This window comes from Limanda limanda, chromosome 5 (genome assembly GCF_963576545.1).
Source record: "Limanda limanda chromosome 5, fLimLim1.1, whole genome shotgun sequence".
Classification (NCBI taxonomy): domain Eukaryota; kingdom Metazoa; phylum Chordata; class Actinopteri; order Pleuronectiformes; family Pleuronectidae; genus Limanda; species Limanda limanda.
This window is the reverse complement of record NC_083640.1, coordinates 15386809-15413840: the sequence shown is the minus strand read 5'-3', so window position 1 is coordinate 15413840 and position 27032 is coordinate 15386809. Positions and strand designations below refer to the sequence as shown.

General features: G+C 41.6%; 1 protein-coding gene across 6 annotated transcripts; it reads right to left on the bottom strand.

Annotated features, from left to right (window-relative positions):
- Positions 1-615: 615 nt before the first annotated feature.
- Positions 616-26594, bottom strand: clip1a (CAP-GLY domain containing linker protein 1a). Of its 6 annotated transcripts, none has more exons than XM_061071642.1 (26): positions 26358-26594; positions 21417-21716; positions 20117-20682; positions 19382-19506; positions 19052-19268; positions 18741-18938; positions 18526-18617; positions 18226-18286; positions 15641-15745; positions 13558-14460; positions 13263-13379; positions 12934-12982; positions 12740-12823; positions 12504-12660; positions 11889-12054; positions 11487-11702; positions 7103-9556; positions 6078-6215; positions 5876-5982; positions 5614-5737; positions 5460-5512; positions 4819-4936; positions 3809-3959; positions 3164-3216; positions 1938-2062; positions 616-1626 (listed from the first exon to the last, which is right to left on the bottom strand). In XM_061071642.1, the coding sequence occupies exons 2-26, from the start codon at positions 21505-21507 to the stop codon at positions 1398-1400; spliced, it is 6699 nt and encodes a 2232-aa protein (XP_060927625.1). In that variant the 5' UTR covers positions 21508-21716; positions 26358-26594; the 3' UTR covers positions 616-1397. The 6 variants fall into 6 exon arrangements, with proteins under 6 accessions (XP_060927625.1, XP_060927628.1, XP_060927626.1 ...); XM_061071645.1 differs by having other exon boundaries at positions 7124-9556; XM_061071643.1 differs by lacking the exon at positions 26358-26594 and adding an exon at positions 25838-25916.
- Between the last annotated feature and the right edge of the window lie 438 nt (positions 26595-27032).

The window sequence follows — 27032 nt, the reverse complement described above, 5'->3', positions numbered from 1 at the left end:
CAACTGCTGTATATCCTAACTACTAAATGTTTATATTCTGCAGAATGACAAACAGGGACTTTTAATTGTTTTAAGTGTTTATGGCATCATGCTTTGTTTGATGTGTTGCTCTGTGGCTGTTTCTCTTCACATTACGTGGCTTCATGTGATCATTGCTTGAGGATGTGGATTTTTGAAATTAATATATACACACATTTCAATAAGTACATTTCTCTACAAACAATATCTCCTCTGCAGTGAAAGGTACATTATGTTCTTATTCTCTACATCTATTAGATTTTTTTCATTTTTATTTCTATTGCCTTTTTATTTGTCTGCCTCATTTTACAAGTGAATTTGCCTGGCGTTGGATCCATTAAGTTTTATCTTATCTTTATTAGTCTGTGGGTCCTCGACACTGTAATATTGTGCCTAAGTGGTGTTAATGTTTCAAAATGTTAAATCAAATAACCACAAACTGATTTTCACACAACACTGGGTTTACTACAAAAACTTGCCTAAAATATTATTAAATGTAGTGCATTGGGATCATAGCACTTGACAGGACTTCTAGGCAACAGGGTAACAACCATAAAGCACAGGCCGTGCACAGAGCACAAATAAAAGAGGTTTGATTTTTAATTTATACATAAATTTTATTTATTTTACACAGTTATTCAAAACATTTTTAAAGAAAGTATTTTATCGTTTTGTACAGAAATGATCTTTTAATAGCAAAGAAACGCTTTGGAAAAGGCCATTTCACTGGAGCCGAGGGCCGACAGTAAGTGTGAAGTGCTTCTTTCTTACCCATCATCCAACAGTCTCTTCATGACGAACATTAAAAAGTTCCTCTTACAGTCAAACAGCATCGGTTCCACTTCTACACTTCAGGCAAGACCGAGCATTATGACACATACTATCAAACCAGTAAAGAGTACGTAGTATTTCCAGGCATAAAAAAATAAACTATAGCTCACCCTTTTTTGCACAAATTGATACTTCTTTTTAATCAAGAAATTTACAGTTTCAGATAAAGACCTTTAATGATTGTATATTATCTTTGTAACCTCCCCGACAAGCTGTGCAAACAATGTTAGGATATTGATAAATTAAATGATCCGTAGACCATCGCTTCTCCCACAATAATATGTCCACCCACAAGATCCCCTCACTCACACAAACCCAGGATATCCAACATCTCTCATCCACACACACGGTTTCTGGATGTCTGAAGGACAAACTGAGGAGGCCGTTCACCTATAAGAGCGCTTGAGGGCTGGTGTGGACAACAAAAACGCTTTGCAGAAACAAGCACACTGAGATGCACACACGCACAAATTAAAACCCCAAAAGGACAGCCTTATCTAACACCATGTGCAAATAGAGAGATTGTGCGAACGAGGGTTAAAAAGGCTTTAAAAGGTCTGATCGTCACTACAGGATTCGGTCCAGTGGCCAAAGACCTCACAGATGTCACAGTAGGCCCGATCATCGCCCTTACTGCCGTGGTAGGTGGTGTGCTGGGGCGAGTCGGGCATCTGCATCTGTGTGGGACAGTCCTCGGTGTCGTGGAGGTCGAAGCAGTCGCAGATGTCACAGAACAGCCTCGGGGGAAGCTTCTTCTTCGCCGGTCCCTGTCCGTCGCTGAAAGAAAGGAACGTATCGAGGTTTTAGAAACCTGTATCCAGTCAATGCAAGCTTTCACACCAGCGATATTGCTGCTTTTATTTTTTCGGAACAAAGTTTCTCTTCTGACAGGCACACATGATCTAACCAATCAGAGTTCGCATTATTGTCAATGTCACAGTTTGGAGCAGCAGTAAAAGAAGGACTTCCTCCATTATCCAGTTGGATATAAAGTTTATTTTGTTGATTTATTGAACACTTTAGTAATGTTAATTCATGTCGTCATTGATGTGCATGGGCCTTATGTTTGAGAGGGTGAGTGGACTTACCCGTAGTTATCCAGCTCACTCTGATTATTCCCATTGAGAGCAGCCTCTGCCATTTTCTCCAGCTTGTCCTTGAGTTCCTTGTTCTTCTTCTGGAGGTCGACGATGACTGAATTCAGGAACTCAATCTGCAAAGGGGATGTGGAACAGTAATATCGATGTTGCTGCTGCCACATCATAATCCATTAAACAGCATTTACACATTCATTTATTTCATAAATTGTGTCAAGGACTAAAGATAATAACTTCACTATATCACCCATATAATTAAACCAATCTTAATTACGATCGTGAATTATAATTGTGAGTTGTCAACCAAAGAAAAATGGAAGCTTGGAATCAGTTACTAGTAGAGTCTGTAATATTCATGATGAGGTAAAGTGATTCTTAACAGATGTATTGTCTGCTGAGCATCTACTGTATGATCGCTGACATTTTCACTGAGAATTGTATAAAGAAACCAAGCTTGATCTATCTTCGGAAGACAAAACACAAGAGCTACAGTGACAGTGACAGACAAGCATGCACAAGTGAAGCTGATGGAAAACATCCACAAACCGCTGCCTGATGGTTGTGTATCATTGCCAACATCAGAGACAGGGCAGAGGAGAGGAGTTGGGATTTAAGAAAGAGAAGAAAACAAACGAGATTCAAATTAGGATCCACACACTGCTGCACACTCAAGTCATCACTGACACAGATAATACAGTATAACATATGATTCTCAGCAGTCCGGAGGTGAGAGGTGAATGAAGGTGGTGAGACTGATGGTTGAAATGTTTCACTACAACTGTGTAACCAGCTCATGGGTCGTTTCGATCGGCCCTGTGAGAGCCGAGACGAGCTTGATGTGCTTTTAATGAAATGCCAATTTGGACCCATGTCACCTCCGTGAAAACATTATACTGTAACGACTACCTAAGTCAAAAGTGATCTGTAAAATCCAGCCGACTGCTACATCGAAAGCAGGATTTGTTAGTAAAATGTCTGAGTAAGCAGCACAGTCATTTCACAAACAGCAGTCAGGAAGACTGTTTCCGTGCCTCGCCGCCAAATATGATAGAGATGAAAAGGAGACCTGGTTATTGTCTAAGCAGGGAAACAGCTACGGGCAGGGCAGGAAAGCATCTTTACACTGAGCGCACAAATTAAATGAAAAACACACACAGCCTATCATGCCCTATGATTGGTTCTATTGTTATTCAGGTTTAGTTCAGCAGTAAACGCACCTGACTGTCTGAAGTCTCCTTATCCTCCTTGGACTGGTCCGAAGCAGCATCCCCTGGAAAAAACATCAAGAACAAGAATAAGTGAAAACAGGAGAAGGCTCGATAATTCAATATTCACCCTTCAGAGAAATGACCTTAGTGCAAACAGACACATTGTTTCCTCTGTCTTTGAAAAACAGATAAGAGCCTTTACTGTACCAGGGTGGCCCTGCCTGCCCCTCCCCCATTGAGGTGTGTTGCTCAGTGCAAGTCAACAAGTGAATCTGCTGCTCTGATCTTCTCTAATCACTGATCTTCATAACAACCTGCTGAATTAATATGCATGTTCCTGGATCAGTGGGGTGATGCTTCTGCTGCTACAATGAAGTTAAAAAAAAGTTTTCGTGGGAAATGCCTGCCTCATAAATTCTACAGCGAATCAAACAAACACAAAGAAAATTTAAAGTACTGTACATGTCCTTATAACTTTTAGTTAGAGTTTCGTTTGTGCAAAGTGAGCGCAGACCAGTGTGGAAGTGGGGAGGGACTCTGGCTCGGTACAAGATAACTGGGCTGAATGTACGTCTGCCTGAATGCTGAAGCAGTGGTGGTGATCGGAAACCCTGAGGGATATGTGCAGTCGGCTTGAGTTAGGCCCTGTGTCACCTGACGAGTTGTTGATGTTCTCAGGCCCTGCAGCAAGGTCCTTCTGCAGCCTCTGAACACGCTCCAGTAGATTGGCCTTGTCCCGCTCCAAGGCCTGAACAGTTCCCTGCAGCGTCTTAGCCGAGACACTTTCCACGCGCAGTGCAGTCACCTGTGAAGACAAGGACACAGGCTGCTCACTACAATGGTTACGTTTCTGAGGCAGAAAAGGGAAATCCCTCATTGAATGACGATGACAGACAATAGTAACATAAACATATCTGGTTCAAAGTCTGATTCAGTTGTGAAATTCATGTGTAAGTGGATGTGTCCCTTTCTTAGAACCTTTAAAGGCCCTTTGATGTCAGACAGGCTGTAGCATCCTTCATAAGCAAACTCAAAGTGAAACGGGGGCACAGTGTTTTTGACCTAGAAGTGAGGTTGCTGTTGCAATGTGGTAAATGTCTTTGCAGGATCAATAGTCCTTTCATTTCTTTAGCAACTGTGAAAAGGAAATGACGCTAAAAGCTACATGTGGGCTTAAACAGTTATACCCTCTCACTGGCTGTGGGAAAGCAGCTGAAGAAATCAGAGAGGAGGGTTCATACAAACTATTTCACGGTTTGGGATCAATAAAGTACAAATATATCTATCGAGGTAAAGTTTGACCCTCTAAACATTTCAGTGCAACTCTTGGACAGAAAATGGTGGATTGATCTTTCCGGGGTTGGGGCTGCGTTGCTGCCCAAAGTGAACATAGTTTTAAAATCTTGAAAAACTGGGTACACCCAGAACTGGCTGGAGGAACAACACATCCTGACCTGGCAAAGCTTCAGATCCCCCAGGATGAGCTGGACAGTGTGGCTGGGGTGAGGGACATGTGAGATACTTAGCCGGATTGGTGGAAGACAAGGAAGGTGGTATGGTTCGTGGATTTGCTTGAATTCATGTGGTGTCTGCTCCACAGTCTTGCCAACAACCTGCCAAACCAACGGACGATAAGAGCGCACCATCATGTGTTCCATTCTCACCTCGCTCCTCAGGTTTTCCACCTGCTGGTCCTTTTCTGAGATTAAGGCACTGTTTTTACGGATGGACTGTTGGAGGGCGGCCTTCTCCTTGTCCAACTGCTCCTTCAAGGTGCTCTCACTGTCAAATACACAACAACAACTAAATCTCAGAGATACAGACACACAACAACTCTAGTGCCCATCTGAAACTAACATTATTGGGACATTGTGAAATGAAAACAAAGACACATTCAGAAATTTGCACGGAAGAGACATTTTTTGGTACAATTGCTAAAATAGTGAGACAGAATTTTCATAATTAATATGATATAATTTCATATAGTCATTGTATTTAATTTGGAACTAATTACAAGACATTCAGCGCATTATGACAAAAACCTAAGTACGTATGTATATCATGCTTTGCCCCAGTATTCCTAACATGATGATGACTGACATCACAAAATATGAAAGGCATTGAGTACCTGAAGGCATTAATTGGCAGGCTTTGAAGGAAAAGAACAGCATGACTGACCAATCGCTTGATTACTGATGCATTCTATATTAAGTATCACACAGATAGAACAGGCTCTACAAAAAACCCTCACACATCTGTGAATATGCAGACGTCAGAGAAACCTGATGACAGTGCATCATCTCACCTTTGCTTCAACTGTCCCAACTGCTTTTTGAGTTTTGTCTGCCCGTCTTTGAGCTAGAAAGAGAAAAAGAAAAACATTGTTCACGACTGAAACACAAAACGATTTGATGTTTGTAGTTTTGTGTATGATTGTTTAAAATAAAGACGTGTTATACCTTCGAGACATCACTCTGGTCTCTTTGACTGTTATCACTCAGCTCCTGAGTCAGCTTGTTGTTTTCATCCTGCAGAGTTTCCAGAGACTGCGACTTCACAGAAACCGCCTCTTTAAGCCCCTCGCTGAAGAAAGACAAATATTAGAAACACCTTCATCCATGTGTCGTGATTTCCTGTAAGTCACTAAACATATTATCATACTATTAAAAATTGTATCCGACAGGCTTTTGTCTCAACCGCCAATGTTGTGGATACACTCACATTTCCTGGCACAGACTCTTGAGCTTTTGACTTTCTGTGTGAAGCTGATCTTTGGAAACTTTCAGATCCTCTTGGTGCTTGGAATTCTCCTTTTTCAGTGTTTCCAGCTGAACAACACAAACATATTAATATGGCATATCATGGCAAATACTCCCCCTCACTCGATTCATCTTACATGTACAGTATGAATATTTTCTCTTACCCGAGTGTCCGTCTCCTTTTTGGAGCTGCGCAGCTCGACCAGCAAAGACGCGGCCTCATTCTTCTCCTGAATCAAACTGGCCTTCTCTTTTGCCAGCTGCTCGAGAGCCTCAGCAGTCTTGCCAGAAGCCTCTGTAGCCTACACAGTGCACAAGCAACATGTTTAATAAGATCAACAGGTCCACAGTAAGAGCAGCAAATGCACCTACGATCCTCAACCAATCAGGACCAGGACATTGCTGCTCAATTGATGAAGATACTCATTATCCATCATTTGATTTCAACCAATGATCTCATTTTTATAGCATTTATAAATTTAAATGTAATTAATTAATACATTTATAAATTTTCTCTTAATTACGGATTTACAATTACTTATCCAAATCTCAGTTCATTGTAATTTTTAAGAACAACCAGAAGCAGAAGGTTAACAATAGAAATTTTACTATGAAGACGATGATTAGTAGAAACTCTACAATACTCTACAACCTGTGGCCTCAGAACGGATCCAAACAACCCAGTAACCCGTGTAAGAGCCAGTTTAAACAACTGGCAGTCTGTGTAGGATTCACTCAAATTTAAAATGGTGGCAGGACAAAATGTTTTAGAGATTTTTGAAGTCCAAAAACATAAGGAAAGAATGTCGCTGTAAATCAATTCCTGCAGCTTTAATTTCTGCGAACAAATACTAATGGTATCAGTGATATCTTGAGATCTACCTTTCTACGTGGGTGTATGAACCTCAATTATAGAATTTCAGAAATACGTAATGCTAAATGTTGAGTGTGATCACCTTAGATCTACATAAGAATTGCACCTAACCTTAGATCACGTTATAAGCCCACAGGCAAAGGCTGGGAGCTAGGGGGTAGCAGACTGGTTAGTAGATGGAAGATGAAAGTTAGACACGAAAACCAAAAGGAAAGAGGAGAGGGAGACCAACTAGCAGGCGTGCAGTGAGAAGGTGAAATAGCCCCAGCCACTCTAAACTGTGTGTGTCAGTGATTACTACTGGAGGAGGAATACCTCAAGCTGCTTAGAAATTACATTTTTTAGTCTGGACTCGAGCTGCCTGACTTCCTGGACGGCTTCATCTCTCTCCACCTGCAGGGAATTCTTCTGGGCTGTTAACCCTGAGACGCTGGAGGAAATCTCTTCTTTCACTGCAGCAGAAGCTGATACCTCTGCAACGGCTTTCCTGTACTGCTTTTCCAAAACGTCTTTATCGGTTTGTAGGGCCATGACGTCAACCTCCGATTGTTTCTGGCTAACCTGCAACTTCTCCAACTCTTCGAGCAGCCTTGATCGTTCTGTGAGCCAATTTTCTTTGTTGGCTCGGAGAGAAGAAACATCCTGCTCTACTTTACACTGTGCAGCTAACAGGCCCTCTTTCTCTGTGGTCAAGAGGGTCATCTGTTTGCCCATCTCCTCAACCTTAGATAATAACTGCTCTTTATCTTCCGTCAAGTGACTGGTTTCTTTCTCTCGCTGCTTCAACTGTGTTTCCAAAGCCTCCTTATCAACAATAAGAGACTTGTTTTGCTCATCAGCATTCTTAAGGTTTGAAGAGATCTCTGCATTTTCTTGTGTAGCTTTGGACAATGTTTTCTGCAGTTCATCGATTTGTTTGGAAAGACCATCCTTATGGGACACCTCTTTCGTCCTTTCACTGGATTCAGCTTGTAGCTGGGTCTCAAGAAGCTGCTTTGCCTCTGCCATCGATTCAGTCTGAGCTTTAGACTCTTGGATCTTCTTCTGCAGCCCCTGGTTCTCCTTCTGCAGAGACTGCACCTTCTTGTCAGCTTCAGTTTGCAGAGACTGCAGACGATGACCATTTTCCGTGAGGTTATCCAGCTGCTGCAAAAGTTCTATATTGGTCTTCTCCAAATCCATTTTTAATTTTCCATGTTCTTGAACAAGTTCAAGTTTGCCCTTTTCAAGATTTTCAATATCAGAGTTTTGTTTCTGCAGTTCATTCTGCAGTTCAGCCTTTTCTCGTTTCAAAGAGGTCACCTCCGCTTCAACTTCATCTTTTTGCCGTTTGTTTTCCTCTAGCAATGTTGATAAATGAGATTTCTCTTGAATGAGGTCGGCATTAGATCTGGAAGAACTGTCCATCTCGTCCTTAGTTAAACGAACATCACTAGCCAGCTTATCACGCTCAAGAGAGAGAAGACTTTTCTCAGATACGGCCTTGGTGTGTTTCTCCTCCAGCTCTCCCTTCTCCCCTGCCAAACGCTCATAATCCATTTTCTGCTGCTCTAGTGCTGAATCCAGGCTCATCTTTTCCTTTCGAATAGCATGCAGAGCCATCTCAGTTTCAGAATTCTGAAGACGAAACACTTGCTTCTCTTGCTCGAAGGACGATGATGCTTCTTTGAACTTCTCATTGGCCTGAAACAGTTGTCCTGTTGAAGTTTGAAGCTTTTCCTTTATTTCTTCCATCTCCCTGAGGAGCTCTTCCTTCTCGTTACAGACCTTTCTTTGGATCGCAAGCAGGTTTTCTTTCTCCTGCAGAAGGTGAACTCGCTCAGAATCGGTCACCTGACTGCTTGTCTTGAACTCCTCCAGCATCTGGCTCAGGCTCCTTTGTGAGGCCTTCAGTTCTTCACATTCACGGATGGAAGTCTCCAGGTCTTTCTTTGTAATAGCAAGCTTATTCTGGAGCTCTTCCTTCACTGTCTCCAGGTTCTTTTTATCGCACACAGTGGCACTGATCTCAGAGGACATCTCCACCTTCTCTTTTGTCAGTGTTTCTGTGAGTGCCTGCAGCTGGGTATTCTTCAATGTAAGATCTTCTTTTTCCAAGTTCAAAGATTTGAGTTTTTCCTGCAGTGCAGCATTCTTAGCATCGAGAGACTTTTTGGCATTTCTAGCAGCATCTCTCTCTAAAATGAGATTGTCCTTCTCACACGTGAGCTTTGACCTGCTTTCGTTGGTGTCCTCTTCGAGCCGGCTCCTCTCTTTACAGACCTTTTCATAATCCTCAAGCAGTTGCTTCTTTTTAGCCTGTAGTTGCTCAATGTCCTGCTGATGCTTTATGAGTAAGTCATTCTTTTCTGTATTTTGCTTTTGAAGCTCCTCGATTTGGGCTATTTGTTCACCTTTTGTACGCGTCAGGTTCTTGTTTTCCGTCTGCACTTGCTGAAGAAGATCTCTGAGCTTCTCCAACTCTTTGTTCAATACATCCCGTTCCTCATCCGAGCGCTTGTTGTTGGCAAGTAACTCTTCTTGATGTTTTGAGAGCTCATCTCTGGTTTTTAGCAGTTCTTCATTCCGGAGGGAAAGCTCCTGGTGAGTAACCTCAAGGGCAGAGATCTTAGTCTGCAAATCTGAAAGCTGTGTCTCCAGTTTTCCTCTCTCAGCCTTAACATCCTCACTTTCCTTACACACCTTTTCCAGATCTAGGCTCTGCTTTTCCAGTTTTTTCGACAATTGTTCAACATCATGCTTGCAGGAGTCAAGCTCAGCAGAAAGGCACTGGAGGAGATTAAGATGAAGGGGGAAAAAGGTGGGGAATATATGTACAGGGAAAAGTAAGATGAATATAAAAAATAAACCAAGCAGATATCAACATGAGTGATATGCATTTGAAAAGGTTAAGCTGCAGAAGCATCAAAAACTCAAAGACCACACCACAGCTTACACCAAAATGATTTAGAAACAAAAAAAGTTTGAACATTTTCACTTCAGCCCGTTTTTACTTTACATACATTAATTACATTAATGCCAAATATGGCTGGATTTATTTTTATTTTTTATAAATGAACGGAAACAAACTCTAATCTTAGTTTGTTAAAAAGTGAAAATGTTCTACTTCAGGGTAAATGCAATGCCAGCAGGGGTACATATAGTTGAAGTGATTACCACCAGAACATTTTAATCAATAGCTGAACCCAGTTTGTTAATGTAAACTCAGGCTACATCAATAATAAAACGTTTGAGTTTTAAAACTAAAACGTTCTTCATCCACATAAGTGTTTTAGCCTCGCATTAGTAATAACCCTGCATATCACATGACCCTTCATGTACACACACAACTATGTACATGTTTGCCAATGTGAAGAGCAAAGCAGATGTCTACTCTGCTGTCTGTTGGTTAGTTACAGAAAATTAAAAACAACAATGGTGACAAGTAAGATGAGGTCATTATTTTCTTGGACTGACGACAATTGGACAACGTGGACCTGTTACCGGCGTCTAAGTGTCGGTAACGTTTTACCTTCACCTCTCGTAGTCGAGCTCTGCGTCATCGTCTGTTTCTGCTTGTCCAGACTACAATGCAGCTGAGGTACTTTTCAAACTTAAACGGGCCAGAAGTGTTTTCCAAACTTCTTGGTTTTAGGCACTCCCAACCTCTGGCGTATTTAAAACTAAAACGTAGTCATGTGTAGCCACAGCTTGAACTGAACAGGAATCATACTTAGTGCGTAGATATCTATTTGGCAGCCACAACAAAAATAATGTTCTTCCTACTGTGAAGGGTTAATTTGGCTTGCCAGTAATCAGAAATTGTATTTAAATACAGCAAACACATTAAACATTATATACCCCTGCAAGCATATAGACCATTCAAAACAGAGCTAAGATGAATGTGAAAAAAAGGTTATTGTCTTAACTGGGGAAAATGAGCAACTTATCACAAATAATATGTTTGATGGTAATTTAAAGTGAAAATGATGTTGAAAATATACATTCATCACTGATGTTAAATGAAGACAGTAATGGTAACACAGTTTGAAATACTCCCCCATAACTTTCCTGTGAAGCTCTCTGTGTTTGAACAAGTATAATATCTGGGCTGTGTTTGAAAATCTAAACTGTAAAATGTATTGGTGACATTCTTCCTGATCATTTAAATAAGTGATGTAGAAGACATCCATTTTTACATATTAGAGCTGGCACAATATCAGATTGTTATTACACGATTGTGGCGGCCAAAAGAATTCCTGATAACAATAGTATCACAATATTTACAGAAAATATGATACATAAAAAAGCAACTAATAACAAATAATGCTATTGGTCTATTTCCAAATGATCTTGTGCTCAAAAATCGATTTCCATGATGGAAGGTGGTCAGAGCAACAGATAGCCTAATGACGATATTTGCCTCATTTCCTACTAATGTATGAATTTAGTATTTGACTTATAATAATAACCATAAATAATAACTAATACCTATTATGTTGGAGTTTTAACCATTTGATTACTACTTCACTGCAGAAAGAAATTAAAGTTATTAAATTCTACAATATTATGAGTATTATAACAATTTTATGAATATTTGATATTGAGAAAAAAATCACAGTTATCACCAATACCGGTATATTCATCCCTACATTAAACTAGTGCTTTGCAGATAGGTCAAATCATGCTTCAACTAATGTGTCTGTGAGCGTGTGTTTACCTGAGCCTGTTCCTTGTATGGCTGCAGCTCGGACACCAGCTTTTTCAGCTCCTGGGTTTTGTCTTTGGAGGACGTGAGCTCCTGCTTCAACGTTCCCACCTGACTCTGCAGCACGTCAAGTTCCTTCACGTGGAGCTCTGAGGCCTCAGAGAGGGATTTCTCTTGAGAGGCCTTCAGCTCCTCAACCAGGGTCTCACCCTGTTTAGCAGTCTTCTCCTTAATAGCAGGAAATGAAGAGGCAATGACTTATCAAATAACAACATTTCTTTACGTGTTTTGAAGCAAATAGTGACAGAAGTACGCATCTGGCATTGTAAATACTCAAGGATTTCAAATTTGAATATTCGTTAAGTTACTAACAACTCTAAAACACCGTTTTTGTTAGCCCACAACAATACTAACCAAGCTATCATTTTTTTCCTGAAGGTCTTTCATCTGAGAGTTATGTGCATCGTTGCTCTCTTGCAGCTCCTGCTCTTTGCGGGAGAGTTCCTGCTGGAGTTTTTCATCCAAGTGTGCCACCTTCTCCTTCTCCTCTGCAAGTTGACTCTGTAACTCCTCAAGCCTCCTGAATGACAACAGAAAAACAGTGATTGAAAAATGGTTGGTGATGATAAATGATTGGTTAGATAACTGAAAAACAAAAGAACTACAGCATGGAATAAAACAAAACAAGAGATTTTAGTAAGTGTCCAATAGTGACATGACATAATGATATGACAAAATTAGTTTTTGGTGCAACTTCAGATTTCTGACGTCCAAGAGTTCAAGCTAGTGTTGTTTTTGGCTTTAACTGTCAGCAGTGCAGCCTCCTTGGATTCATATGATAGTGTGTTAATTAAAAAAAGCAAATTGGTTTCTGGCAAAGAATCTTTGAGTTCTTACTTGTAAATTGACCACTTTCAAAATTCAGTTTATTCTCAATAAGCTCTAATGTCTTTAAATCTACACACTGACACCAATAAATCATGTGGTCTGAAATGTAGCACAACATCAGGGAATAATAAAGTGTGGTACCTTTCTTTGTGTATGAGGTCTTCATTCATTTTGGTCAGTTGTACTGAGCTGTCCCCAGATGCTGTCATCATTCCTGAAATGTCCTTTTGCAGCTTGCTTTTGTCTTTTGAAAGCTGCTCCAGCTTTTCGTCTGCAGCCTTCAGCTTCCTCTCCAGCCCTGTATAAAAACAAGATGTTAGTTTGTTGGGTTTGAAGGTTTAAAAAACCAGTTGACGTTAAAGTCTGAATAATCTCACCGGCGAGGTGACTTCTCAGAGACTCTGACTCTGTGGTCAGGGATGTGCACTGCTCTTCCTTCTTATTAAGCTTCTCAAGTGTTTCTGCAAGAAGAAAAACGTTTTAAAAAAGCAGCAGAAGATGGGGATGATGGTAAAATGTAGGAATAAAACAATGGTTATTTGAATAAATAAAAATTGCTTTTATCATTTACCTTGCATAGATTTTGTCTGCTCCTCTGTGCTTTCAGCCAACTTTTGTTTCTGTGGGGATTTTTTTTAGATAAATATAAATAAATATTTACAAATCAAAATGTCAGGAGTGTGGTTCAAGTCATAAGTCCAACTGATATATCAAACAAGCTGTTTTTAGTTCAATGATACCTCAGCCGACAAAAAAAAACAAGAAACTGAACTACAGAAATGCCAAAGACATTATTCTGGTAGTGCCTTTGTTTTAACACTGAACATCAAAAAAGACCAATGAACCCTAAAGCAAATGAGAGCACTTTATCCACATCCATATTTAAGCCACCAGCCTCACCAAGCCTCCAAGCTGTTGTTCAAGCGTGTCGTTGTCCTGCTTCACAGTGGTCAGAGTCTCCTGTAAAGAGAGGACTTCCTTCTGTTGATCCTCTAGTTGAGAGCTCAGCTCACTCACCTATAGCACATGTTATGTCAAAAGAAAATACTGAAACATTGAAGAAATATGTACATTAAAACATGGACAAAACAGTGGGTGGCAATATCATACTAACTAAGTAGAAAGGAAACCACGGACGAATGACATACATGACAACAGAGAATCAAAATGGTAGGGAGGAGGATGTAAAACCCACCTTGGAACCCTGGTGGTTTTCTTGGCTCTGAACCTTCTCTAACTGACTCTTCAGGGTCACCACCTCCTGGCTACCTTGTGCAATTTTGCTGCGCAGAGCCACCACTTCTGCCATCTGGTCTTTGGTCTCTCTGTCCTTGTCTTGGGCCCGTTGTGCCAACACTGATTCATTCTCCTCAAGCTCCTGAACCCTAACTTCGGCAGTATGAAGCTTTCCAAGGACATCCTCCATCTCCACAAGGTGCTGCTCCTCTGTCTTTTCAATGCTGGACCGTACCAACTCCTCCAGTCGCTCCTTGTCTTCCGTCAAAGACAGCAGCTGTGCTTTCAGTGCCCGTGTCTCCTGAGTCCAAGCTGCGGTGTTAGCATCGTGTTGGGCTCCCGCCTCCTCCAGAGCCAACTTGTGCTCTAACTTCAGTGTCTCCAGTGCACTTTTGGTTTCTACAAGCTCTTCTGTCTGGGCACCTGCACCTTTGCTGAAGGACACCTTCAACTCCTCTAGGATTTGCTGGTGAGAGGCAGCAGAAGACTCCAACTTGGAACGCCACAGTTCAGTGATGTCGGCGGTCTTCTTCTCAGCCTGGCTTAAGCGCATTTGCACCTGTTCGTTTTCACCAGAGAGCGTCACAGATATGGCCTGAAGCTGAGCAACTTCCTTACTGTGGATCTTCTCTTGAGCGTCTTGCTTCTCCTTGTATGTAGCCAGCTCTTCTTGCTGTTTGGCTTCTTGGGCAGCCAATTGATCCCTCAGAGAGTTTATCTCTTCCAGGAGAGGAGAAAGAGGAGAGTCCTCAGAGCCCTGCTCGGTTCCCAGGCGCAGCTGCAGGTCAGCTACCTCTCTTGTACGCAGTGTAAGGTCCCTCTCAAGATATATTACACGGGATCTTTCCGACACAGAAGCAACCTTTAAAAGCAGAAATCTTGCATTTAAATATGTGTATCAATGACATACTGGTCCTGTGTGCACAAAAGCAAATTATTAAACTTAGACATACTTAACGTCTACTAAACAAATGAAAAGATATACGTTATGAGTATGTAATAAAGTGCTTGGATACAGTAGAACTAATCATTCTTGGGGATAAATTGATGATTTACTCACTAATGACAGTATAAATTACAAAAAATATCTTATACTGACCCCTTGTGGCAAATAAATGTACAAATAATGGACGTGAACACTGACAAGCATGTATGGGCTACAGCACTGTGCAAGATATTTGTTTTAACTCTGCATCATTGAAATAATGCTATTATTGGCCTGATTGAGGAGAACTAAGAAGCCTCTCAGGGAGCAATGGCATGTCGTTTGTTCAATCTTGTTTAATGTTCTCATGGATCTCCTTAAGCTGCTTCAACAGAATACTTTGGTTAGAACAGATCCCGTAAAAACTATGGCCCTTCTCTCCAGGAAACTATAGATAACGTATGTACTGATTATTCATGAAAATATAATTCACTAGGGGATCACATGGATGCATTGCCTGGCAGGTAGAGCAAGTTTAAGACTACCAAAATGCAGGAACACCATATAAGCAGGGCAAATGGATGCTGGGTAGGACTGGGAAACATAGGATTACCAAACTAATCAAAGGCGACTGAATAGATGGGAATATGGGGGACGTTTGTCTGTCAGGTTAAGCAGTGATACCAGTAAAGCAAGTGCGAGCTCTGGTTGACTAACTTACTGGAGAATAGTACAAGTAAAAAAGAAAGCTGAAAAATACATGTGGTTACTTGTTTGACATCTATGACTGAAATGTATGGCTTTCAACATAAAATAATTTTAAGTGAATCCATATAAATCTGCATTCTGCATTAATTGCAATGCAGAATTTGCTAATATAACTTGATCGGTGCTTTTAAACAAACTTAACATATGTATGTTATTATTTGGATAGTTTGATTTCAAAGCATGAGTATGATTTCTGGTAAAAATGCTTTTGAAGGGTTCATCACCACCAGCCCATACAAAGCATAGCTCAAGTTACTGCTCGGCCCCTCTCTGAAGCCACTGCAAATTTTGTTGGCCACTATCCCAAGGCCTTTTCGAACGCAGCACGCTGCAGAGCGGAAGTCATTACCCTAGTGTCTTCTAACTCTCTTTGGAGTTTCTCAGCTTTGGTCTTTTCAAAGAGCAGGCTCTGTTCAAGCTCCTTAATGTGGGCATGCTCCAGTCTGGTCTGCGTCTGTTAGTAAACAAGGAGGAGAGGAAGAGAACACACCAGTGCCACCATCACATGCCAGCCCAACACAGACAGAGAGGGAGGGAGGAAGGGAGGGAGGGAGGGACACAGGGAGAGAGGATAGAAGGGTTTGGACGATGACAGTGGTGATGTGGTGTGTTTATGTGTGTGTCTGTCTTCGTGTATGAGTATTTGGGACTGTTGGGGAAAGGGTAGTGGGTGGAGGTGGGCAGGGGTGGAGGACGAGTGGAAAAAGGAAGATACCCCATGCAGAGCTCTCAGGCCGAGCCATCAACAGCTGCATATAAGGAACTTTGTGACAGGAATGGTGGGGAAAACAAGACAGGCAGCAAAAGAGGGAGGCATGTGTGTTATGGATGAGTATGTTGATGGAGGCATTTTATAAGTAAACCATGCAAAATTGACACCTGGTGAACAAAGCAGGTTGACTGTTATCATACATAGAAAATTTGATATTGTGGTTCAAGCCAGCAAGTGCAGGATAATGACTTCACCATGTCATTGAGAGAAAGCAGTGATGGTAGATTCTTGAGCCCGTTACTTCATATTTTAACATAAGGTTAATGGATTATATCATAGGAGTGATCTAATGTTGTGGATTTGTTACCTCATTCATGGTTTAGTTTTTTGCTGCACTAAGCAAAGTATCTTATATATTACTTATATTATATATTATATAGGATTTATTACGTTACATTATGAGTATTAGAACTGTTTTCTCTCTTTGGTGATAAGGCCATTGTCCACACTGTATAATGTAAGTACCATATAGGAAACCACCAGTTATCAGACCGCCACGTGCAGGATTTAGAAAAAACTTTACAAAAGTCAATCAGTAACACAGAAGCATGTGGTGCTCAAGAAATAGAAAGGATTCCCATTTGACCTCTTGGTATTGTGTGCTATAAATAACGGTCTCGTGATAACTCAATGTAGCATTTCCTGCCCCAATTCTGTACTTCTCGTCTTACATGTTCCCAGTGTATGTCAACTTAAAGTCTCAAATTGAAAGGGGAATAACACCTATTTAAATGTTTGTTATGCCGGTTTTCTTGTATGGGGTCTTCAGTGGACATAGTCCAACAAAACTGATAATGTAGTCTGGGAAATGTACCCTTGTACAAAATTTACTTTAAAATTCATAGGCTGGGTATTATTCCCCTTTAGTTGTGGTGGGCAGACTGAAATCAAGTCTGTGACTGGGCAGTGGAATGACAAGGGAGCATCTCCAGTGGTTTCATTCTGAGCACTGGACCAACATGAAAAGACGAGGACGAGAAGGAAGAAGAAGCAATGATATCACATCACTGAACAGAGAGGCACTGAGGGTTATAGCACAACATTAGTACACCTTCAACAGCTTGAATTCAACAAAGCATTTTTGAGTTTGGCCTGTTTGGAGTGTTTTGGGTTGTTTGGGGTGTATTTCAAGCTACATGCAAGTTTTGAATGTATCCACAGCTGTGAGTGAGTAATAAACTGTTAGTATACGTGTTTGACAAGAAGATAAAGGGGTACTCTAACCCTGTAGCCCTCATTTTGAACATCTATTTTGAGCTCAGATGCCTTTGTGGTAATTGAGGTGGTCCCTTGTGTAGCACTGTGGAGTAAATAAGAAATTCTTTGATCAAGTATGAACAGAGATAACACTGAGCCCCAATATACTGCATATCATAACTTGTTATGAGATTATGACTCACTTGAGAAGGAGCCAATGAGTAATAAGTGTCTACTGGGTTAAATAACTGTAAAATACTATGAGAGGAAAAAGCAATACGCAGGCCCCTTCATAACAACTGGACGATAAAAGAATTTCCCTTTTTATGGTAGAGTTCCCTGTATATATATCTGCATTAATCCTTCCCTGGGAAAAAAGCAAACCAAAACAAGATAATAATAATTCCCTACTAACAAGATAGGTTAGCTGAGCACAAGAAGCCTCATAATCCCTCCCACAATACATTTGACAGCACATCATCTAATGCAAGATGAAGTCAGTGTCAAAATGTCACTGCAGAGCAGAGCAGCGTGGGACGTTCTCTGGAACTAACACGAAGGAGAGATAGTGCAAATCATGCTCTGTCTGGACTTGACTGTACCACTGTGACTAGATATACCCAATCAAATATTGTGCTGTCTTTAATTCTATTAGACCTGCAGCCAAGAGGAAACACTAGATCCACTTTGTTGTCAGGAATAAAGAATAAATGTGAACTGTAGTCCTGAGATTGGACCAGGATGCAAGGCGACTGGAGTACCTGCTGCCTCTGACTTAATATAAAATTTGGATTTTAAATTAATGGAACAAATGTCAAGTTAAGCACACGAATACTTATTTTCATTCAATAAAAATAGTCATATATTTTTTGCAGTCTGATTCAATAATACTGCATTTGCTTTGAAAACACAAACCCGTCACAATATGCAAGTTGAAATGGTGTGAATCTGTGCTGTGCATTTACCTCTAGATCTCCTTTGGTAATACAAGCTTCTTCTACACGGAACTGAAGGTCCTCCACTTTCCTATTTAGCAGGAAAAAAAATCCTTCATCAAGCTTCTTCCCTTGAAGTTATAGTCATAAGATTTCGTTTTTTTTTCAGGTTGATTGGTGGAGAGAAAGATGAAGTAGAAGCAACTAAAAACATGATCTTAGCTGTTACTTTCCTTCTCAGCAAACTGACTATAAAATGTGGGATGATTGACTGGATGTAATGGGTGATCTGATGAATCTTTGACTTGTTATACCACAGGGAATCCTTACCTCCGCTCCTCCTCCAGCTGGTTCAGTAGCTCCACTTTGTCTTTGTCTGCCACTTCTACCAAGGTGCGCAACTGATCCATCTTAGTCTCCATCTTCAACGACAAGGTTGGACATTGGATACAAAATGTACACAAATGACATGGCAGTAAAGAGATACTCTAATTCTAAACATGGGATTAATGCATCTGATTCTAATAAACCACTGTGTTGCTGACCTGCTCGTGGTCATCCCTGAGCAGGTTAATTTCCTGCTCCATCTCTCCAACATGGCTTGTGGCCTTGGCGACCTCAGCTCTCTCCATGTCCCTCTCAGCCATGAGCTGCTCAATATGTTGCTGCTTCTCCTTCAATGCCTCCTGCAGGGCTGTGGTGCCAGAAATCTTTCGATTATACCGTGATGATGTCTCAGTCAGCTGTAGGGAGACAGAAGAGAAACACAGCCATACAGGTGAGAAAGCAAAGATCAAAGCAAGTGCATGAATACAACTTTTTAATATTGTTGTCTTTGAGTGTGGCTGTGTCTCACCAGGCCTGTGCGGCTAGGTTTAGCGCTGACAGAGGATGCCACGGAGCTCATGGTGCTGATGGAGGAGGCACTGGGGCTTCTCTTCAGCCCTGGTGGTGTGGCCACTACTTTCCGGACTGTCGTTTTTGCTTTGGCTGGCGTGGTGGAGGGGAAGCCGATGCGCGTGACTTTGTGCACCGGAGCAAATAAGCCATACTTGGGTTGGCACTGAAAATATCTGTGGATAACAGATTTGAACACAATATTGATACTGGAAGTGTTAGTGCACATGTGGATGACAAGTAGAACAACTTCTCTTCTGGTAGTTTAAAAGAGCTGTGGCTTTTGTACCTTGTGCCTGCCACTGCCCCGTCATTCTTTCCTAGAGGCTCGTCCAACTCCACACCGCACCATTCGCCTTTGGCAAAATCTGTTTCTCCTAGGAAACGTACCACCCCTGCCTTTGTACCACCAACCTGAGAGGGACATGGTAAACATTAGCCATCATTGAATCCCTTCAACAGATAAGAGAAGCCTAAAGAGTAATCAGCTTTGCCTAATAATTAAGTGAGATAATTCCATCAAAGCAACTGAAACAAATATTAGCAAGCTTTAAACAGAATGTCAACACGTGAGACACAGCTACAGAGGTTTACACGATACTACGATATTTGCAAATGGAGAGCACATTTCCTCTGCAGTCCAATAGTCATGATGAGTAACGCTTCCTCTTTAAAATGTGTTACACACCCTACTGGCTAAAGAAAGGGAGAAATAGGAAATCTGTAAAGAGGAAGAGGGATGCTAATCAAGATATAATCAGGAGTGCATCCGGATGGTGACTGCACTCAACATTTTTAGCAACAGTACTTCCATTGACTCAGAAGAGAGAGTTTCTCTGAGTTTACTACACGGAAGAAGATGAAGGTTTACTGAGTCATGTGATGCTATACAAGCATTGTTCTCACTAATACTACTGGTGCTAATACACAACGCTAGAGCTTTAGAGTTCTGTCACTTAGCTTAAATATGTATGCACGTATAAATTGTTTCTTATTTTCTTTTAAATAATGCAACAATATTTACCAGTACACGGTCGCCCATCTTCAGTTCCCTTTCCCCCTTCTTGACTGATCCCGTCTCTGAGAGGTTGGAGATAGATTCGCTGTTTGTGCGCACGAGGTTCGAAGATGGTGTAGCTTGTGTAGTTGGTGTCGCTGGTGTAGTGGTGGAGGGCTTCTTGACTGCTGGGGTAGTAGAGGGCATCGTGGATTTCGCAGCAGGTGTATGCGAGGCTACGCTATCAACGGAAGGCGTGGGTGATGTGGCGCGGGAAGGCGGTTCCGTCAGAGTTCCATTAGACTCCCCCTCTGTGCCAGACAGCTTGGACGGGCGGGTGAATATACCTCGCAGGGCATCGCACTTGAAGTAGCGCACCCCTGCCACTGACCCGTCATTCTTCCCAATTGGCTCATCCAAAACAATCCCAGCCCACTGCCCTGGAGCAAACTGCGTCTCTCCCAAAAACTGAATGCAGCCTGGCTTATTCCCGTTCACCCATACCCGCTCCCCAACCTGGAAGCTCTCCTCAGCGTTTGCGGCATCTCCTCCGGCGGCAATTGCATCTGATTTGTCGGCTGCAACTTTAGCTCCTGATGACACAGAAAGAAAGAGAAAGAAGCTTTTTATTTATTTTTTAAGCCATTAAGCAAATGACAAATGTTGTAGTCATTTGCTATTGGGGGCTCCTGTCCCACAATATAGACAGTACCACACACACACAAACTACCATGTTTTAATGTCCTGACATAGCTTTAAAAGATAGTATATGTGAACTTTGAGTGCCTACAATTATCTTGTAATAGTTATGTGTTCGCAAAGTCAACAATCAATCACCATGTTTACAATGTCGCTATGTTTTAAAACTGATCAAATTCTACAGTGAGATAAATCTAGACTAAATTTTTGGCAGGATACTGATGTACAAGCTGCAATGCCTAGATCTCCTTGATGCCCTCCCTAATGCCAGCACAAAACAGGCACTTGCCTATTAAACTGCGAGGCCTTCAAAGCAATGCTGATACAAACATTTTTTTATTTCAAAAAAATATCTTTAATGATTTAATTAATCTTGGGCTAGGGAACTTTTCAATCCTATATATTCTATAAAAGCATGTTGTGAGAGAATATTGTGACAGATTAAATACTGGAGATCACATAGATTATAAAAACATAGGATTTTCCCCTTTCTGATACCGTTGCTGACGTTGTGTGTGCAGTTGTATCGGGATTACATAGATGCCTGTAGCTGGATTGGAACGACTCTAGGGCAAACGCTGTACTGCCACACCACTAGATGAAGAAGCTGGGATACCGGAACACATACCTGCGCTGGGGTTGATTTTGGGGGCTCCTGTCCCAGGTGGCCTGGCTATCTTGCTGGGCCCTTTGATTCCACTGGCCTTAGCTGTGCTCATGTTTCCTCCTGTGATCTGTTCAACCCACAAGGCTTGTGTCCGTCAGTGGGTACAGACGGATCCCAGACCATCAAAACTACTGGTCGCAGTTCTGTGATGGCGAAGTGCTTCTCTCCGCACAAAAAAACAATTTACTTATTTATCTAAATAAAGGCAACAAAAACCAGGAAAGGGGAGGAGGGGAAGAAGTGGTGCTCACAAAAAGGACCCTGTGTGGAGGGAAAAAAAGAAACATTACTTGACCATGTTTAGACCAACTCATATATTTTAACCCAGCCCCCTAAGAAGCAGTTACAGCTAGTTAATGAAGAATCACATTGTTTAATCAAGTTAATTCATTGTTGTAATAAATGTACTATTGGATGACTTTTGCATAAATAACATTAAACATTAATATAAAGTACAGATAGGCCTTTAAGGCAAGCTCACTGACTTTGTATGTGTTGCTCTGTTAATGGAGGCATTTTGTTTCTGTTATGACTACAAGCTCCTCAGCACACAACACGTCACACTCATAGACCTAAAAATACCGTCAGAGGCCATCCAATATGTTGTCAATGTTAAAGCCTCATGATCTTCTGAATAGCTTATCATCTGTGACCTTTTCCACAATATAGACAGTACCACACACACACATTTTCTCTCACTCAGACCATCATTCAGGCATATTAAACCATGTTAGTCTGGCTGGCAGCTTTCTCTAAAATGAGATTACAGTAGAAACGCTACCAGGACTACCAGCGGATTATCCTGTCAGATCTCCCCACCGCAGAAACCGATTTGCTATTTGAACAGTCTCCCTGTTGTTAGGTGCTGATATGGCTGAGTGAGGTATCGTGTTTGGGTTTTATTGCCTTCACTGAATAAACCAAATGAGCAAATATACTATCAGATCTGTTGCCAATATCATCTCTTCTCAGCAGAAAAGGTTCACAGGAAACTTTGTGTGACCAGACTCAAAGCAGTCAAATGTGACTACACACATGCAGCCTAAAGCAAGGAAGTACTACTTTGTCAACCACATGACCCAACGGTTACTCCACAGTTATTAAGGGAACTGCATTATTGTTGTCGTTATTAATGTCTGGAGGCTCACAAAATACACTTTTACGCAAGCTGTATTACCTCAAAATAGATATGATCATTATTAGTTTGTGAGGTACAGAAGACAAACAGGTTTTCATATTTGTCATGATGAATTTATTGCGGTTATTTGCAAATGCTTTAAGAGATAACGAAAATGTCCTGCATGCTTTTCTAAACAAACGGAGCTTGATTGAGATTTAAGGGGATTTACCAGCCCTTTAAATTCCTCTTACTGTGAAGTAATCTATGCAGCAAACCCATGACGATATGTCATTGCCCTGCAAAGTCAAACCACTTTGAGTCAGCTGAGACACTTGACCTCACACAGGGTACAAATTCAATATAGAACTTGTTCCACGGCATCACACAAACATAGCTTTCATTCCTGAAAAGCCCTAAGAGCTACAGTACGGAGCTCCAGCAAAACAACACAGAACCGACACTCTCTTAACACCCTCCAAGATATTTCTCGGCAGAGAATGAAGAGTGGCCATCATTGGCCACGACCTAGTTTGGATATAGTGCTCCAGTTTTCCCCTGCTGTGCCTTTGAATGATACTGATTGGTACCCTCAGGTCAAGAGGAGGCCTGAGAAGGAAAGCACTTGAGTAGTTGGAGACTGTGTGGTGGAAAACAAAAGGATATCAAGTATCATATGCGTTACTTGGCACATTGTTTCCACCCAACATTAAACAGCAGAAAGATGTGGCATGAGAAAACCACAGAGCTTTACGCATTACTGTCTTGAAAGCATGAACAGTGGAGGTTTCAGCTCTGATTGTTGAGCTGGTGCAGTCAGCCGAAAATGATCCACTTATTCTGGAGACTTTCCCACTGCAGTAATGTTAATCTTTTACCACTGACTCTCACTCTAATCTGGATCCAGGAAAAAAGCCAAATGCTAATGTTTTGCACACGTTTAAGATAATTAATCTGCTGCTAAATCTTAAAGTAAGATTCTTAACTTGATTAAACTTCAGTATGGGGTTTTATGCAAATCCCATGTTGTCTGGTTTGATTTTTTTCTGATATAAATGGATAAACAGGAAAAAACATAGTAGCCTGTAAGATAGAACTGAGAACTCCTCAAATTACAGATATAATACACTTCCATATTCTAAATGTAAAAACTTGACATGCTCAAACTGTCCGAGCAATTGACAAAAATAAAATTGCACTGAATATTTTACTACCCTCTATCATAAAAGTATGGTGGAAAAGAATACCTTTGGAATAAAACAAAATCTATCAACAGATGAAAATCTACTCCCTTATATGTAACTAACTGACTGTCCAATGTGTCCAGTGTACGACACCACCAGCCCACATATTTCACTGAGGCATAACTTGCTGACGACACAAGTGTGAAACCACATATGATACAGACGTAAACTAAATGTATTCATGTTTTGCAACAACAGTGAAAACTCTTTCAATTTCAGCCACACAGTCACAGAGGGGAAGGTGTCATTGGCTTCCATTCAACGATGACTACAAGAATACTGAAGCAATAAAAACATTATTTCCTTGAAATGTTTTCCAGCTTTGACCAAGCCTAGCTATTGAGGGGTCCCAGTGAAATTCTCCTTCACACGCAGAGCTAGCATGACATCTTTTATCTGAACAGTGACCTTGAAACAGGACACTCAAAAATAGATTTCAACAAAATGGGGGGAAAAATACACCTTGTCTTCAGAAGTGTGGATTCACTGACGCAACCTCTACTCCTACACCCGTGCTTTTGTCATCATAAGGCCAAGGCTGTATAGTAGCAAGCTGTGGTAATTTCTCTTAGAGGAAACATCTGTTGGATTGATCATGTAGGCCCCTGCTAGCACTGACAGAGGAAGGTGCAGAAAAGGACCAACAGGACACAAACACAGAACGAGAGTCGGACGCATCCTGTATCCACAGTGTTCAATGTTTTGAAGTTAACAATATTCATCCACTAAAACAGGTATTGAAGCTACTTTGCAGCAAGTTGGCCCATATATCAACACATCAGACACAGCAGAGAGACCTGAACTAGTAAATACATGTTGTCAAAGTTTCCTCTGCAGCCCCAATCGAAAATCCAGACCTCACAAAAAGAAATAAAGTCTCCTTAACCATATCAGATGGTTGTTATTCCATAGATGTATTTTGATATTATACAAAGTTGTTTCTTGTTCCGTGGGTATGTGGACAATTTAAAGAAGACTTCAGGATTCTCTTACTTACTTACTTGCCCAGCAATGTAAGCCATTCTTTCACATACAGGTATTCTTCAACTGCCTCTTTAAGAACTAAAAAGGAATGTAATATTGCATTTCTATTTAATAAGACTTCTGGCCTATCAAGCTAATGCCAGTCAGTCCAAACAAGCTAAACTGCTGGTTGACTAAAAACAGAAAGTCTACAGCCCGGGCTGGACGATATGGACAAATATCACAGCAAGATCAAAATGTTCATACCAGCCTATATCGATAATTACCATGACAAAAGTCACATTGTACATTATTTTACGTCTAAAGAGAAGACAAGAGAATGTCAAACATTTGACAAATATTCTACAAATCTGAGGGTCGATCAATTACGTGTTAGACCTCCTCACTGTGCTCGCACCTTGTATAAGCTACTTACAGAGAAGTGGACATCCAGCTACAACAAGGAGGTCCACACAATAGAAACTAAAGAAACAAGTTAAAGAATGGTACAGAAACACTGATGGTGTGAAAGTAGGTTCGGTTCTATATGTTGCAAATAGAACAAGTAGTGGAGAAAAGGAACAAAGTAGTGCAATGACATACACACACTTAGCAGTGGGCTGCAATCCACTCATTTAAAGCAAGTATGTAGACAAGTTACTTATCCCTGTGAAGTTTATAGGATCATATGACCTACCCACAAATGGAAGTCATTATTTATATATAATTAAGAAGTGTAGACTGGTAGAGATACAAACGTGGGGACGTCAGACTCCTGACTATCAAGCTCATGTCACACAGTCCAAACCAACAGTAAAGGCTGAATCATAACAACCCTCAACAGCCAGTGTCTCACATTCACTGACATCTCACACTGTGTGTTAGTGAAGCAAGTTGACCAGAGGACCGGTTCTCCAGGGGACCGACTGACCGACCTTACCCCGCCATGTCACCTTCCCCCCCGGCTAACGGACTGAGAGCTGTCGATGAGCTGGCACTTCGGCTAACAGCGGAGTCTGCATTTTTTAAGAAAAACATCACCGAGACAGCTAACTCACCTCACCTGCGGATTCTGAGCCGATAACCACGAATTCAAACTCTACCTCCACGTGTTCGGAACAAGCCGCAGACTGTTTAATGCCGCGGAGATTAGCGACTCAAACTAATTCCCCGAGTCCAAAAGTCTCCGCAGTGTCCCCGGAGCTCCAGCAGGGCTCACTGCTGCTACAAGTTGGGAGGCGGCGGCACAACACGTTGATATTTCGGATCAGATCACCTGTCAGTGTGGCCTGTCGGTTTGAGGATGTCGCAATGAAAAGTCCACAGTTCAACGATAGCTTTAAATGTCACCACGACCGAGAACAGACGTGATTAGTCCGCTGACGTTAAGCAGCGAGGCCCGGGCGATACCGGTGGTGAGGAGGATCCAGGAGAAGAAGGGCTCGTTCGTTAGCTAGCTAGCCGAAGTAACGACTGCACTACGGGAGCAACTTCTGGCCAAACGCGGCGTTTTCCTGGTTGTATCGGCAGCGAAATGACGAGGAAGTTTGCGGGAATGCGGCGGGAGCTAATACCGACCTGATATGTGTCTGCGTAGCTTTCGTCTCCCAACGAAGGGGGGTAGAGAGAAATGTCCACAGCTAGCAGGCTAAAGTGGAAGAACCGCAACGACGACCGCTGCTCGAATCCCACACGAGCAGGCACAGCCCAGCGGCAGCGGAAGGTGCTGCCGAAGATGAAATGCTCGGTGAGATGGAGCACCCCCCTCGGAACAATCCAGAGACAAGGGGACCTCACTGCTACAAAACGATGAAAAACACGTAAAGTCCGCGGCTGAGGTGTTGGTTTGTTCCGCAGGAGGAGTTTATACTGAGGTTCCACAGTGTTGATCAAACTTCGGACTGGACCAAGTTTTAAGAGAGGATTCAAACATTATGATCACAAAACGAATCAATAGAAATCAGAACTTAATTTACCGAGGGAAACATGAAATAGTTTTGATCTGTTCAGGCTTGGACTCTGATCATGAGACAGAAGTTTGGTGGTGATAGGACAACTTTCGCCGTACCTCAATGTTTACACGGTTTGAGGAAATGTCCCAATTCTGAGAGGGACAATGAGAGAGCGGGAGAGACGTCACCCTTGCAAGACATCAAAGATTCCTTCGATCTATGACCACTGACGCTGTCACTTCTGGACTGGAGTAGTTTGTTGACGGATCAGCTTTAAAGGATTGATGGTCCATGTATGTCT